The 15983-nt window shown below is 35.2% G+C and overlaps 1 protein-coding gene across 1 annotated transcript in view; it reads right to left on the minus strand.

The window, feature by feature from the left end:
- Window positions 1-12372, minus strand: part of LOC129954034 (uncharacterized) — a 31830-nt gene extending 19458 nt beyond the window's left edge. Inside the window, exon 1 of the mRNA XM_056067663.1 lies at window positions 11293-12372. Within this exon, the coding sequence (XP_055923638.1) occupies window positions 11293-11786 (494 nt within the window). The 5' untranslated portion in view covers window positions 11787-12372. The remainder of the gene's footprint in view (window positions 1-11292) is intronic.
- Window positions 12373-15983: the final 3611 nt, after the last annotated feature.

The raw sequence follows: 15983 nt of genomic DNA on the forward strand, positions 1-15983 counted from the left end.
ATAATGAAAATTGTTAAAACACTGACTTTTTAATAAGAAGGTTCAGAAAACATACCACACACGAATCTTTAAGGTAAGGTTAATTACGTTCCAGTTAAGGCACATTTTTAAGTCAAGTATATAATATATAATTTAGGTAGAAAATTACAATTCTCAACCAATCCTGTGTGCGAGTAATGTTGCCAGGAATGGAAGGTTCCGAACGGATTATTTGAAAAAGCACTTTTCAAGACAAGAATTTCTCTTGGAGGATTTTTCAGTTCCTTGCAAGAGGCAGTACTCGTGAGAAAAATGACACAGGCAGGGATTTAACCCAGTCTGGCATGACGGTCCTTCGCAACCACCACGCCACGGGTACTAGTCAAATCTATTGGTGTAAAAATATGAGCAAATTTATTAAACTGTAAGCTTAATTTTATATTCTTTGCTTTATAAGTTTTTTTTCGTTCCAAAAATGAAGTCGACTTTTAGAGCAAAAAACTACATATTTTATAATTTAATTTCGATTAATTTAAAATTCTCGCTTAATAAATTTAAAAGTTGTTCCTTTTCTGAAAAATCTAATATATAAATTCTCCTTCACAGCGTTAGTTACATTCCTACTCCGAAACGGCTTAACTAATTTCAATGAAATTTTGCAAATACATTCGGTAGGTCTGAGAATAGGTTTTTATCTTCTTTGTTATATTCATAAGTGCTATTGTTTGATTGCATCAACATCGTTCACGGTGCAACAATCTTACGATAGTACTCAGTGACGCTATGTACATACAATGAAGCATTGATTGCTATTGAGGATCTTTGCATTATCATTGCAAACTTACCACTCAGTAATTTTGGCATTAATTCACCAAATTGAAATGCATCTGATTTAATAGAGACTGAATTGAATCGTGAACTGGCAGCGATTGTTGCTCGCAATGCCCCACTAATGAATGAAGATCAAAGAACCATTTTTGACCACATTATGCCCGCAGTTTCGGCAGAGAAAGGTGGATTCTTTTTTTTAGGCACTAGGTGGAACTGACTTCTTTCCTTATTTCGCTAATTCTTGTTTAAATATGATCAAGTAATGGTATCGCTTTGGAGGTTGCATCTTCTGGCATTGTGGTAACTTTATTGGATGGAGGCACAACAGCTCATCCAGTATTCAAACTACCACTATAAAAAACCAATCATCCACGGCCACAGTGCTGAAACAGTGTAAAATTATCATCTGGGATGAATGCACAATGGGACACATAAAGTCGCTGGAGGCGTTGAAAAGGACATTAAAAGATATAAAAAAGAACGACAGACTACTTGAAGCACTGTTTTACTGTCTGTCTGTTTTCAGAGAAACACTTCCCGTTATTTCGCGTTCAACGTACGCCACTGTTGAGTTTTGTTGAAAACGTATAACTGGAAGTAAAAATGAGTGTTCAAATGCTTCAAGATCCAGATATTTCCCAATGTACACAGAAAATATACAAATCATGAGGCTGGTAGAAAGAGCAATTTTAGCAGCAAAAAAATGTGTATTCTAACAAATTATATCTCAAGATACAACATTTGTTACCAGGAGACTTGGTGTCATATAAATCTATTGATACAGTTTGTGCTACCGAAGCTGTAACTTAGTTTTTTAACTTATTGGATTTACCAGGGATGCCTCCGCATAATTTACAACTGAAGGTTGGATCTCCGGTAACTTTGCTTCGTAATTTGAACCCACCACGGTTGTGCAACATCTCGCGATTAGTAATTAAAATATTAATGAAAAATGTTATCGAAGCCATAATTCTAAATGGCAAATTTCGGGGTGAAAATATATTATTACCGCGAATCCCTATTATACCCATAGATGTACCAATTTAATTCAAACACCTTCAATTTCCAATTAAATTGGCATTTGCAATGCGGCTTAGATTTGAGTACTTCAAGTTTTCACATGGACAATTATACGAGGCGTGCTCTAGAGTGGGCAAACCATTTGTTTGTTTGTATTGATGAAAGACGGGATCACAAAAAATACTGTACACTCTGTTGTTGCATTAAGGGAATAATATTGTTTTTATTGTAGTATAGTCATAATAAGCGATATGTATATAATTTTAAAGGAATTAATTTTAATAAAATCAAAAAAATTGTTTGTTGATTAGTTATTTTAATATTTTGTCATGTTTCAGTGCTCTCCCACTTATATACCACATCCTTACACAATTAGAATAAGTTATTTATTTCTATCAAAATCTATCTAGACATTTTTTATATGACAAAACAACGTTTGTCGAGTCAGCTAGTAATGATATATGAATGCATGCCTCTTTAATTTAATTTAAATCATAATTCAAAAAGTTTTCATTTTTCTATAAAAACATTTTTCTAAAAAAAAATAATGAGTGAAATACAAAGATCTTCAAATGTACATATTTATAATAATAATTAATTATATTCAAATGGCAAAATCCCTCTTCCGAGAATTAAATTTACTTTCAACGTTTCTTGATCTTGAATTAATAAACCCCAAAAAGTCTTAAACAATTAAATTCAAGTGACAGACATTTCCTATTTGACGATCAATTCGAATATTACATTCACATTTTATTTTATATCTTCTCTTTTGATCTCTTTCATTACAATCTCTAAAATAAGACAAGAAAATCTTGTCTAAGGTTAACGAATCGCTTTACTTTCCATCATTCATTTACAAATATAAATCAATTTTTATAAGCGTTCTTTTTAGTTAATCTTATCTTATTGTTTACTATAATACTTTTCAAGATACAAATAAATAAACATAATGTAGGTATGTAGATGGAAGATAATATTCTTCTTTTCTTTTTTTAAACTAAGTGCAGGTGATAAGTAAGAAATAAACTTAAACATTTAAATTCATCATTTTATGTACGACTGCCAATAAAAAAAAACAAAAAGTATTTCTATCAGGTCAGAGTGAAAAATTCTTCCCAAAAAATAATCACCAACTGATTTGTTTCTTTTTTTTTCGTATTTGCACACGTGTCTTTATGAACAAAATAAACTCTGAATCTTGCTTAATATTCTTAATTTATTCTTCGATTGAATAAAAGATACATATACGTACCAACATGTATCTTTATAGATTGTCTAAGCTCTAAGGGTTTATTTGAATGTTGTACACATAATTGTGTCTGGGAATTCCGTGTCATGAAATAATGTAGATCGACAACTTCTTTAAACCGAATCAATAATATTGACAAACTAAATAAAAATAGATAGACATTTTAGCATTTTAGCATTATTTGCTGATTGATTGTTTAGAATAAACAAAAATAAGCAAATCAAAATAGTTTTGGTTGAATTGGGAAGCATTGATGTTATTATTGAATACAACAGATTGGCTAGAGTTTCATTTAAAGATATTAAATAAAAGTTTGGATAAACAATTTTTGGTAAATTGTTTATTTTAAAAGTATAGATGTCGTCTGTCCACTATTATTAAGGCTCCTGCATATGTATTATAGTGGACTTGTCTTTAGTTGAATGTTGGTAATATTGGTGACTGTTTGGATCTTAAAGATTGAAGATTTAAGTTCTTTAAGAAAATACAATCATGTCTCTTAACTGCATTCACTTATTTGCTGAGTGAAGATTCCGGGACAGTGGGAAGTGTATAATTTATATAATCTATTTCTAAGACATAAAAACCAAGCTCAGTAGATCACGGTGGACAGGTCTTAAAGCGCAATTGGGCGAAATGGAAAGTCCTGTGTAGCATAAGTAGGCTATAAGAGCTGTGTCAGCAATGGTGTAAAATATGTAAATTAGGATTTATTTTAGTAAAAGAATGGACAGGTGTTAATTAAGGATGACCCCCACCCTCATTGCACTCTTTTTCGAATTTTGAAACAAAAAATTGCTACGATACGAAGAGAGATATGTCGCTCGGCTTATTTCGTAAAAGGAACTCCGATATCTTATATCATTCCTTTATGTTAGGAAGGAAGATTCTGAAGACCCTGCCAAAATTACTTGTATAACATCTACTAAGGGTGACAATAGGACAAGTTAATCGCATGGTAAAGAAGATAAAGGTGAGAATAGGTGCACATTTAGTACGGGGGTGCCTTCTTGAAAGTTTAAGTATTGGGAGAGATAGATAGTCTTATTGAAGGAGGCCAGAATCTAATCGAACTTCTGGGATAATGGTTGCAAATATTTTTTTTTTCTAGGCTTCCATTTAAATGTAATACAATTTTTGGAAGAAATCATTCATCACCCACATCAGGTAGGTTCAAGGTGCTGTAAGCAATGGTTGATTTTTGTTTTATATCGTGACACTTTATCGGCATTACTTGTAAAACAATGATGAATAGTGCGTAGGACTGTTATAACAGAAGCATGGGTCCAGCTCATGTCTGTGCCACATAAAAGTCGTGTATTTAGCGAGAGATTAGCAAATCCTTTAGAAATAATTCCCTTCACAAAAAGTGCTATCTCAAATGAACGGATCGGATTCTGTACAAAAACTGTAGATCCGTCGCATTCCTGGCATTATTCCCACACAGAAATTAAGAGTTTTAAAGTCTCCTGGCTCTTTTCGAGAAGTAGCGACACCATATTTTCTCTGACCTTATTGTCTTCTATGATTAAAGAAGCAGCTATGGACAAGTGTTTCTCGTTTGATTTTAGCACTTGTATGTAATGCAAGAAGAGGCCAAAAGCGGTACAAATATTGTAGCTTATATTTGTTCGGTACTTGGCTTTCGATATATTGGTCTCGGAATCATCATATAATATACAGTACTGTGCAAAACTTTTGCAACTACCACCGCCTCTCAAAAAAATAAACATTCGTATACATATATAAAAGTTGTTGCAATCAAATTATTTGTATTACTTTACACTTTTTTATATGTCAACTTATATGTTGTCCAGCCGCAAGTACAGCAGCGCTTTAACACCTCCTGAGCATAGAGCAGCAAGAAGATCCTTCCACATATCCCGATTTGTAATCTGCTCGATATGTTGGCAGAGCATTTCCATGTTTCAGAAGCATATAACAGCACTGATTTGACATTGGATTCGAAGAGTTTTATCTTGGTGCGTAACAATATTTTGCTAGAGTTCCACACAGAATAAAGGATTCCAAATGCACTACGGGCTTTGTTTATTCTACTGTTAACATACATCCAGGTCCGTTCCGCCATCCAGAGCTATAAAACTTCCCAGATAATTAAACTGCTCGACCTCCTCTATGTTCCCCTGCCTTAGAATAACTTGTGCTCTTTTGCCCGTGGTCATTACTTTGGTCTTATTTGCATTAATCCTTAAGCCGAGGTGGCTGGCTTAATTTCAATTCAATTCAATTGCACCCTTTATTATGATCGTCAGCATAATAAAGGGTGATTTTTTTGAGGTTAGGATTTTCATGCATTAGTATTTGACAGATCACGCGGAATTTCAGACATGGTGTCAAAGAGAAAGATGCTCAGTATGCTTTGACATTTCATCATGAATAGACTTACTAACGAGCAACGCTTGCAAATCATTGAATTTTATTACCAAAATCAGTGTTCGGTTCGAAATGTGTTTATTGACAAATTTTGTTCAGCGATGAGGCTCATTTCTGGTTGAATGGCTACGTAAATAAGCAAAATTGCCGCATTTGGAGTGAAGAGCAACCAGAAGCCGTTCAAGAACTGCCCATGCATCCCGAAAAATGCACTGTTGGGTGTGGTTTGTACGCTGGTGGAATCATTGGACCGTATTTTTTCAAAGATGCTGTTGGACGCAACGTTACAGTGAATGGCGATCGCTATCGTTCAATGCTAACAAACTTTTTGTTGCCAAAAATGGAAGAACTGAACTTGGTTGACATGTGGTTTCAACAAGATGGCGCTACATGCCACACAGCTCGCGATTCTATGGCCATTTTGTGGGAAAACTTCGGAGAACAATTCATCTCAAGGAATGGACCGGTAAGTTGGCCACCAAGGTCATGCAATTTGACGCCTTTAGACTATTTTTTGTGGGGCTACGTCAAGTCTAAAGTCTACACAAATAAGCCAGCAACTATTCCAGCTTTGGAAGACAACATTTCCGAAGAAATTCGGGCTATTCCGGCCGAAATGCTCGAAAAAGTTACCCAAAATTGGACTTTCCGAATGGACCACCTAAGAAGCAGCCGCGGTCAACATTTAAATGAAATTATCTTCAAAAAGTAAATGTCATGGACCAATCTAACGTTTCAAATAAAGAATCGATGAGATTTTGCAAATTTTATGCGTTTTTTTTTTAAATAAGTTATCAAGCTCTTAAAAAATCACCGTTTATATGTGGCTTATTTTATTTGGACTCACCGTGGGAGTCATCACATAGTCAATCGCCAGCAAAAACAGATTTGGTGACAACACATATTCTTGTCTCACTCTTGACGCACATCGAAGGAGTCAGAAAGCTGTCCCTTGTGCAACACAAAACACCTTGGGTTGTTGTACGATTCTTTAATAACAGCGATAATTTTCTCAGGGATGCCTCGCGCAATAAGCGATCTGCAGATGCATTCACGATTGACCCGATCAAACGCCTTCTCAAAATCTACAAACATTAGGTAAAGCGGTGATTGGTACTCAGATGATCGTTCGAGTTTGATTCGCAAGGTGTTGAATTGGTCAACGCACGATTGGTAAGTTTCACTCTTCCAGACAGCCTGCAGGAGTTTAAGCAAAATACGGGAATCTGCCTCAGGGTCTGCTTTTAGGAATTCTGCGGGAATACCATCAAGTCCAGATGCTTTGTTTTTCTTTAGATGATGTATCGCATTACTTATCTCTGCACTTGTTGGGGGACTGGTGTCAATACCCGTAGAAGATATATGCATGTTGTTCAATTGTGGATTCAATTCTGCATTGTGGTCATCATTGAGCAGCGCACAAAAGTGCACCTTCGATCTTTGTAGCTGATCTTCTACTGTCAACTTAATGTTCATAATCTTAAAGCACTGATCCACAGGCAAATTCTACAAATGCACGGCTTTTACAAAAACAATAATGATTTCAGATGTGCAAAACATTTGCAACTAGTGCCCATTTCTCTATTCGTTCGAAGCTTTCGCTTACTGCATGGAGAAAGACTTTCCGGTAACTCCGTTCAATTGCAAGGGTTTGGGAGCTATGAGAAAGGCGATAAGTTCATTTGTGGAGGAGAATAAGTATGAAAGAAAATTTCTGGTAGAGGCTAAGTGGCAGCGGGCTAGGAAAATTTGCGCCAAAACATTCCACAATGTGGGAATCGTTGTTCCAGTAAATAAAACCACAACATTCGGCTTTCGCCTCTTGATGGACAGCGATGCCAACACCAAGATGATCCTCAGTCCTTTAGACAAGCCAGGCCAGTCCTCAAAGGAAGAAATAAAAGAGATCGTCATGGAAAAATTGCAGCCCATCATAACAGCTTCAGTGATCTCTCTGGATGAGAGTGATTTTGGTACGAATCTGGAACTAGGAATTGACATTTTATACTCTGGTCATAAGGACTTACACGAAATCGTTCAGAATATTCTCAAACTCGCATATAAGTTGCTCGAGCGGCCACACAATATATGGATATTTGGCCAACAGAAGCAAATTCATAAGCTCAGTATTTTGGATTGAATTTGTTGTGAAAGAAGAAGAAAATGTTTTAAATAAAATTAATTTTTATTGTAACAGTTTTTTTTTGTTGTTGATTCTATGATATAACTGTGAGCGTTATAGGGAGATGCTAGCACAACTGCTTAATCACAACCTTCTTAAAAGCTCCTCCAGTAAAGATGAACTAGACCTTTCTGTAAATCATCTCACCGAAGCCTTAAATGAATCAATGAGATCTTCATGCCCTGTAACCATTTTAAAGGGTAAAAAGAAACCTCATTGGTGGCGTAAAGATTTAGAACCATTCAGAAAGATATATCGCAAACTCTTCAACAGATCTAAGTACACTAGATCTCCTTCTGACTGGGACTTATACAAACAAGCTCTGAAGCAATATAAAAAAGAATTAAGAAAGAGTAAGAGGTCTTCTTGGAGAAATTTTTGTGGTAAAATAGAAAATACTTCGGAAGCCACAAGACTCAGCAAAATTCTCTCAAAAAGTCCAACAATACCCAGTGCTTTAAAGACAGAAGCAGGCACGTGGACTATCACAGATGAAGAATCTATTAATCTGTTATTAGACACCCACTTTCCAGGTAGCTCTAACATAATCAATGACTTAACATCAGAGTCTTTAGCTTATACAAGCGATTTAGTTGATCTAATAACGCGGCAAAAACTGCAATGGGATATAGACAGCTTTGATTCATATAAATCTCCAGGCCGAACTACAAAAATGCTCAGACATGATTATTCCACCATTGGAAATCATTCTGACAAGCTGTGTAAGGTTGAGATATATTCCCAAAGCCTGGAGAATGGCAAAAGTAGTCTTCATTCCTAAAGCAGGGAAACCCTCACACGTTAACCCTAAAGATCTACGACCAATCAGCCTATCATCCTTCCTTCTAAAACCTTGGAAAGATTGATTAAAATTTACATCAGACATAATATAAACCATGTCTCATTTCCACAGCTCAACATGCTTACTCTAAGGGAAAATCAGTAGAATCAGCACTTCACTCGCTGGTACGTACTATTGAACATTCCCTCGAATACAAAGAATATAACTTGGTAGCGTTCCTAGATATTGAAGGAGCTTTCAACAACGTCAGTTACCAGGCGATCACAACAGCAATGGATAAGCTGAAATTAGAGAAGTCACTCATAGATCTTATAAGTCTCATGCTCAAAAGCAGGACAATAATTTCTAACATGAGAAGTTTTACTACCACCAGATCGGTGAATCGAGGCACTCCCCAAGGTGGAGTCCTTCCGCCTCTTTTATGGAACATGGTAGTAAACGACCTACTTACATCATTGGAAGCAGAGGGTTTCAAGGTTATTGCTTATGTTGACGACGTTGCAATATCCGTGTCTGGGAAGCCCCCCCAAGTTCTCTCGGAACTCCTACAAAATGCTTAAACAGGCTAACAAAATGGGCTAAGCAATGTGGATTGGACGTCAATCCACATAAAACAGAATTAATACTCTTTTCGAGACGATATAAAATTCCTCAGATTAGCCCACCAAAGATTAGAGGAACACCATTAAGCTTTTCCGACCAAGTTAAATATTAAGGCCTCGTTTTAGACAAAAAACTAAATTGGAAGGCAAATATTGATGAAAGAGTAAAAAAGGCTACTGTAGCGCTTTTTACTTGTAAAAAGGTCATAGGATCAAAATGGGGCTTCCCCCAAAAATAACCCACTGGCTATTCACTTCGGTAATCAGATCGATACTCATTTATGGAGCTGTCGTATGGTGGACCGCACTGGACAAGATGGTAAATCTAAATAAGCTCATCAAAGTCCAGCGGTCAGCAGGTATGTGCATCACAGGAGCACTTGATATCTTCTCCACAATGGTGGCAGCCAACACATGTGTGAGGCTTAGAGCCACCTCTCAATGGAACAGTAACAATACTAAACATACTAATATTCTAGACAGTTTCAGATCTATCCCAGATCGCTTAGACTATACCACCCCAAAAGTGGTATTCGGTAAAAGCTTTCATGGGTCGATTCCTTCAAGATCCTCCTGGGAAGAAGAGAGACCCCTGGAAGACGATGAGGTACACTTCTATACAGACGGTTCAAAGACCGATCACGGAGCTGGAAGTGGTATCTTTTCGGAACAACTGAATCTCAGTCTATCCTGTAGACTTCCCAATCAATGCAGTGTATTCCAAGCCGAAGTAATGGCGATTAAAGAAGCACTATCCTGGTCCAAAGAAAACGTTATATCTTGTAAGCATATACGAATCTTTTCAGACAGCCAAGCCGCTCTTAAATCTCTCGCGTCTATCTCCACAAACTCTCAAACACTCCACGATTGTCGTTCATCTCTGAATGAGATGACGGAACAGTTTAACATTCACCTCATTTGGGTGCCGGGCCACAGAGACATTCCGGGAAATTGCAAAGCCAATGAGCTCGCCAAAAACGGAACACTTCTGCCTCATGTTAGACAAAAACATAACATAGGAACACCACTTGCTACATGCAAATATCTTCTTAACCAATATGCTCTAGAAACAACAAATGCTAGATGGTCACAGAGTACCACCTGCCTAGCAACCAAGCAAATATGGCCAAGTATTGACTTAAAACGGTCAAAAAGCTTGATATCACTGAGCAGACAAAGTATAAGCTCCGCAATTGGAGTAATAACGGGACACTGCCTCATAGGAAGACATGCTCTGAGGCTAGGGGTCTACACAAATGACTTCTGTAGAAGCTGCACGGACGAGGAGGAAGAGGAAAGAGTCCAACACCTTCTATGTACATGTCCAGCACTCTCCATTAGAAGGAATAACTTTCTCGGTAATCCCTTCTTCGATAACACCAGTGAACTGGCAACGATTGACACAAAACGTCTCTCTAACTTTATTAAAAGTACGAAATGGTTTGTTTAAGTTCATTACTCTCCCATGAGTAACCTCATTACTGGTATCACAATGGACCCTTGAGGTCTACGTGCGTCAATGACATCTGGACAGCCACTCCAACCTAACCTAACCTATTCGACTGTTTAAGTCACCAATTATTAGAATGTTTTCACTATTTTTGAATTTTATGTTTTTGTTGGCAATATTAAATTAAGCACATTTTATATCTCATCAATCAGCACTTATAAAAATAAAATGCAACTGAATCATCAGCATTTATTTGAAGGCTTCGGCAGGTGGTTAAACCATGAAAAATTGAAGTGGGTTTAACTAAGAATCTATAAAACACACGAAAATGTTCAATAGAAATAGAATAATATCGTTGTTTTAAATAAACCTGCCTTTAAAACAGATGAGGCTTTTAAATGCTTAGTTCGTAGGTAGGCTGCTTTTCTTTTCCACGAATTATCGTGCTCATAACTTGTCATTGATTTCTACATCTCATAGCCTCCATATACCTGTTACGTAGGTACCTACCTGCTAAAACCAAAAAACAACACCTATTTATGTGCAATGTACATATTCATACACGGGAATCAAGGTCGACTGCAAGAAGTGAAATCTCTTGCCATAAAAGGACAATTAAAGAAATTGTAGTCGAGTCTACTTGCAGAGAGATGATTTACTTCCAAGATTAACCCAAGGTGACAACAGAAAAACACAAAAAACAAAAACCACCCAAACCGTCACGAATAGTCGATAATAGAAAACTCCCTTGACACATGAATGCAACCATGCAACACTTACCTAGGTTGTGTTAGATCACTTATGACATAAGTAAACTGATATCCAGGCACCACATTCGAGGGACTGTCCTCGTCGACACACAGCTCCCCCTTGGGACAGGGTATCTTCCTCAGGTAATCCGTCTTTGCGTGTGAATTGCAATCACTGTCATAGGCAAGATTCTGAATGCGGGCAAACATCCGCTGGCAAGCCATTTCACGATCATAATAACTCCGATTGCCATAGAACTCCAGAAAGCTCGAGCGGTCCAACACCGCCAGCGTGACGGGCACATTAAACGAATCCTCCGACGTTATATTCCCATAGATATACCCAAAGGAGTCGCGTTGCGAGTGTGTCTCTGCTTTCTGGAAGCCAAACTTCACAATAAACTTAAAGAACTCATCGGTGTGGAAGTCGCCAAGGATGCGTGTGGCCTCGCACAATGTCAGACATGATTCCAGGACAAAAAGGAACGCGAAAAAGTAGAAAATTTGTTGTGCGAATTGTGACATATTATTTATATATTGATATATTTTTTTTATTATTATTATTATTTTGGACAAGGATGTAGTTTCAGTTTCACTGAGATTTCTTCTTTTCACTAAAATTACTATGCTTATGCTTTAGTTTTGTGTTTTTGTGTGTTAAGGGGCGGTTTCCTCCGTGGAGAGGTTTTTATGTATTTTTTGTTTCTTTTTCTTTCTATTCTTTCTTTCTTCGTGTCCCTTCGTGTGAACTGTGACTGTGAACGTGAAGTGAAGAGGATTCTTTTCTGCGACGAAACGAACGAACACCAAACACCAAACACACGAACATGAAATGCAAAAGAAAACTCGCAGTCGGAGGCTCCCCCGAAAGTTGTTTGCTTTTCCTCGCGATAACTTTTTTTGGCAAAGATTCTATGCTGCAGATGTTTTTGTTGTTTGTTTTCTTTTTTACATCTTTTTTCACTTTTGGCGAACCATTATGTGCACTTATTTGAGAGCAAACAACATTTTTTAGAAAAGAAATAACAGAAAAGCAAAATAATACACTTGCTGCTGGTGCTGCGCTGGGATTTGTTACAGCCAAGAGCAAAGCAAGTGAAGTATGTGGAAGAAAAAAAAGAATCTCAACTCAACTCAATGGCTGTCAGCAGAAGTAGATGTCAAAAATTGAGCATATGATTGTCTCATTTACTCCTGTTTTGTTTTGATGGTGGGTTTGTTGGTTTGATGAACGTGGACGTGGTGGGTACAATTGTCAGTGGTGGGTTTAGGTTTGAGGTGATGTGGGAATTATTTATGGGATATTTGTGAATTTTGTTTATATGGCCATTTGTAATAAGTGAATACCGTTATTTTTGATAGTTGTTAATTTGTTTGTTAAAGCTTTTTTTCACCAAACCCAAAACTGGGGTTTCTACTTAATGTTTTCGAAAACCCGAAAATAGTTTTCACCGATCATTTACAAACAATTTAAATTTGTTTAACACCGGCTGTCAAATTTTGTATTGATGAAAAAAATGTGAATAAAATAGTATTGTTCTTCTCAAATTTTGTGTGAAAATTAAATTCAAATTGATTTTAATGTAACACTAGCTCGTCTAGAAAATAAGTTTCAAGGAAAGTCTTTCTCCAGGTAGTAAGGAAAAGCGTCAAAGATATTTGTGTTTACGAGTTCGAAGACGCATCTCTTGGAAACGTCATTACGAACTATGAGCAAGTCTTCCGGTTCCTCGCTTAACAAAGAACGTTTGAAATTCTGGAGGATCATACATCATAAAAGAACCGCCAGTGCCGCAAATAGTCACCAAGGCTTTTATTCTCGACGTTAGCAAATTTTCCCGCAATTTTTTCTGTTGCCACGCAGCTCTCCCAAAGTTTCCTATTTTCGTTTTTTGAATTTTATTTTTGTGGCCATTTGTAAAATGAAAATGCCGTTATTTTTTAATGTTGTTATTTGGTTTGTTAAGGAGTTATGAATATTCTTATGTTCGATAAAAATTCGATAAAAGAACAGGGGCTCTATTACGTAACTCGATTCTACTTTTGATTCTATTCGAAACTTATTTCCAATTCTACTCTCAAATCGTACAACGTATGAAAGTAGAATCGGATGATGGTTATACCAACTTGTTTTCAAAAATTTTTTTACTTTCGAACGAGTATTGAGTTGTTTGACAGTTAAAAAAAAAACATCAAATTTTTTGGCAAGCATAATGTAACAAAAATGGACATCGTTGGAATTTGGTTTAATTTGCAAGGAAATGGAGAACGGTACGAGCAAATTGAACGTAGAAGAGATAATTCCAACATTATGGAGCTGAGTGAGAAAAGGTTTGTACATATAGTATATACGGTAGAATATTTAAACCATTATTAATGAAAAATATATATCGTCTTTCTAAAGACGGATTTTTGTTCTTACTTAACACCATATTATCCGACATGACTACTCGCAGAATACAAAATGCTGTTCAAAATCGGCGGTGACAATAACGCTATACTTGCCCGGCAAACCATGTCAAAAATACTTGCCTAAGTTTTGACTTCAATTGAAAGAGTCATGTGCCCGCTGAGGTGGTAGATGGAACCCATATTCAACTGATTCGCCCGGCTAAGAGTGAGTATCTTTTCTTCAACTTTGTTACTACAAAATGTTCATTAGATCGGTAAATGCCCGATATGGAGGAGTATGTCATAATTCACACATATGGGCTCTTAGTGCTAAAAAAGCATATTTAAAACTGCGTTCCGAAAACGGAGAAACGACTTCATGGATCTTAGGTTAGTAACGTAAAAGTTTTGAAAGAAAATATTTAAAATTATGTACTTAAATCTTTTCATAGGAGATTCCGGATATCCCTTGGAGTCTTGAATTATCATACCATATATAACTGCAGCTGAAGGTTCTATTGATTTTTAACTTCCCATAGGAAGTTATTGTAATGGGTCCGATTTGTCAAATTGAAAATTTTGACATTTCTCGACGTTTCAAGGTCCCTAGAGCCGAAATAAAAGATTTTTAGACAGATGTCTGTGCGTGCGTGTGTACGTATGTACGTTCGTACATCCGTACGTCCGTACGTCCGTACGTCTGTACGTTCGCGACGTTTTTTTCGTCGTCCATAACTCAAGAACCAGAAGAGATATCGATTTCAAATAAATTTTGTTATACAGATAATAAGGCAGAAAGATGCAGAAAGGGCTCTCAAGACAATTGCGTGGGTGGTTTTTTTACCATAGCAGTTTGAAAAAAAGGTGAAAATTTTGGTTAACCCTAAATATCTTACGAACCAAAAACGCTAGAGACTTGAATTAAATTTTATATAATATATTGTAACGTGGTACCAAACAGGTATATTTTTTGAAAAAAATCAATATAACGGTTTTTTTTATAAATCAATAAAATTGAAAAAAAAAATTTGTCACCTCTAAAATTTTACGACTGAAATATGATTTCATCTCGAAAACAATTTTGTGCAACGAATAATAATGTTTTTGATATCTGGTAAAATTTTGAGAAAAATCTAATTGACAGTTTTTTTATAAAAAATAAAAATCTAAAAAAACATTACTCAAAGTTGGTAAAAATTGAATATCGATTCAAATATCTTTTCAAAAACTTAAAATTTAGGATTGAAACTTATTTTATCTTATAAGGAATATTGTTTTCAACATTTTGAAAAATTTTGAGAAAATTCGAATTGACAGTTTTTTTACAAAAAATAAAAACCTAAAAAAAAATGTATAAAAGTTGGTAAAAATTGATTTTCGACTCAAATATCTTTTTAAAACTTTGAGATATTGGCTTTAATTTACTTTAATCTTTCAAAAAATATTGTTGTCAACATTCAGTTAAAGTTTGAAAAAAATCGAATTCACAGTTTTCTTACAAAAAAATAAAAACCTAAAAAAAAACGTATAAAAGTTGGTAAAAATTGATTTTCGACTCAAATATCTTTTCAAAACTTTGAGATAATAGCTTCTAATTAATTTTTACTTATAAGAAATATTGTTTTCAACATTAGGACAAATTTTAAGAAATATCGAATTTACAGTTTTTTTACAAAAAATAAAAACATAAAAAAAAATGTATAAAAGTTGGTAAAAATTGATTTTCGACTCAAATATTTTTCCAAAAATTGTAGATATTGGCTTTTAACAACTTTTATCTTTCAAAAAATATTGTTGTCAACATTCAATAAAATTTTGAAAAAAATGGAATTGACAGTTTTTGTGCAAAAAATTAAAAACCTAAAAAAAAATTACCAAAAGTTGGTGAAAATTGATTTTTGACTAAAATAAATTTTCAAAAATTTTAAATATTTTCTTCAAACTAATTTTATCCTATAAAAATATTGTTTTCAATATTTGATAAAATTTTGAAAAAAATCGAATTGACAGTTTTTGTTACAAAAAATAAAACTCAAAAAAAAAAAACAATACTAAAACTTCGTAAAAATTTACTTTCGACTCAAATAGGTTTTCAAAACTTAAAAATATTAGCTTGAAACTTATTTTATTTTACAGAAAATATTGTTTTTGATATTCAGTAATTTGTATATAAAAATCCAATAGTCCGTTTTTTCATTAAAAAAAAATCTACAAAAAATAGTACGCAAATTTGGTAAAAATTGGTACTAGTACATATAGACAAACTTTGAAGCAAGACAAATCGACAGACGGGATGGGAAGTTATCAGTGTGGGTCGCATCCCAGCCTCTT

This window comes from Eupeodes corollae, chromosome 1 (assembly GCF_945859685.1).
Source record: "Eupeodes corollae chromosome 1, idEupCoro1.1, whole genome shotgun sequence".
NCBI classification, from domain to species: domain Eukaryota; kingdom Metazoa; phylum Arthropoda; class Insecta; order Diptera; family Syrphidae; genus Eupeodes; species Eupeodes corollae.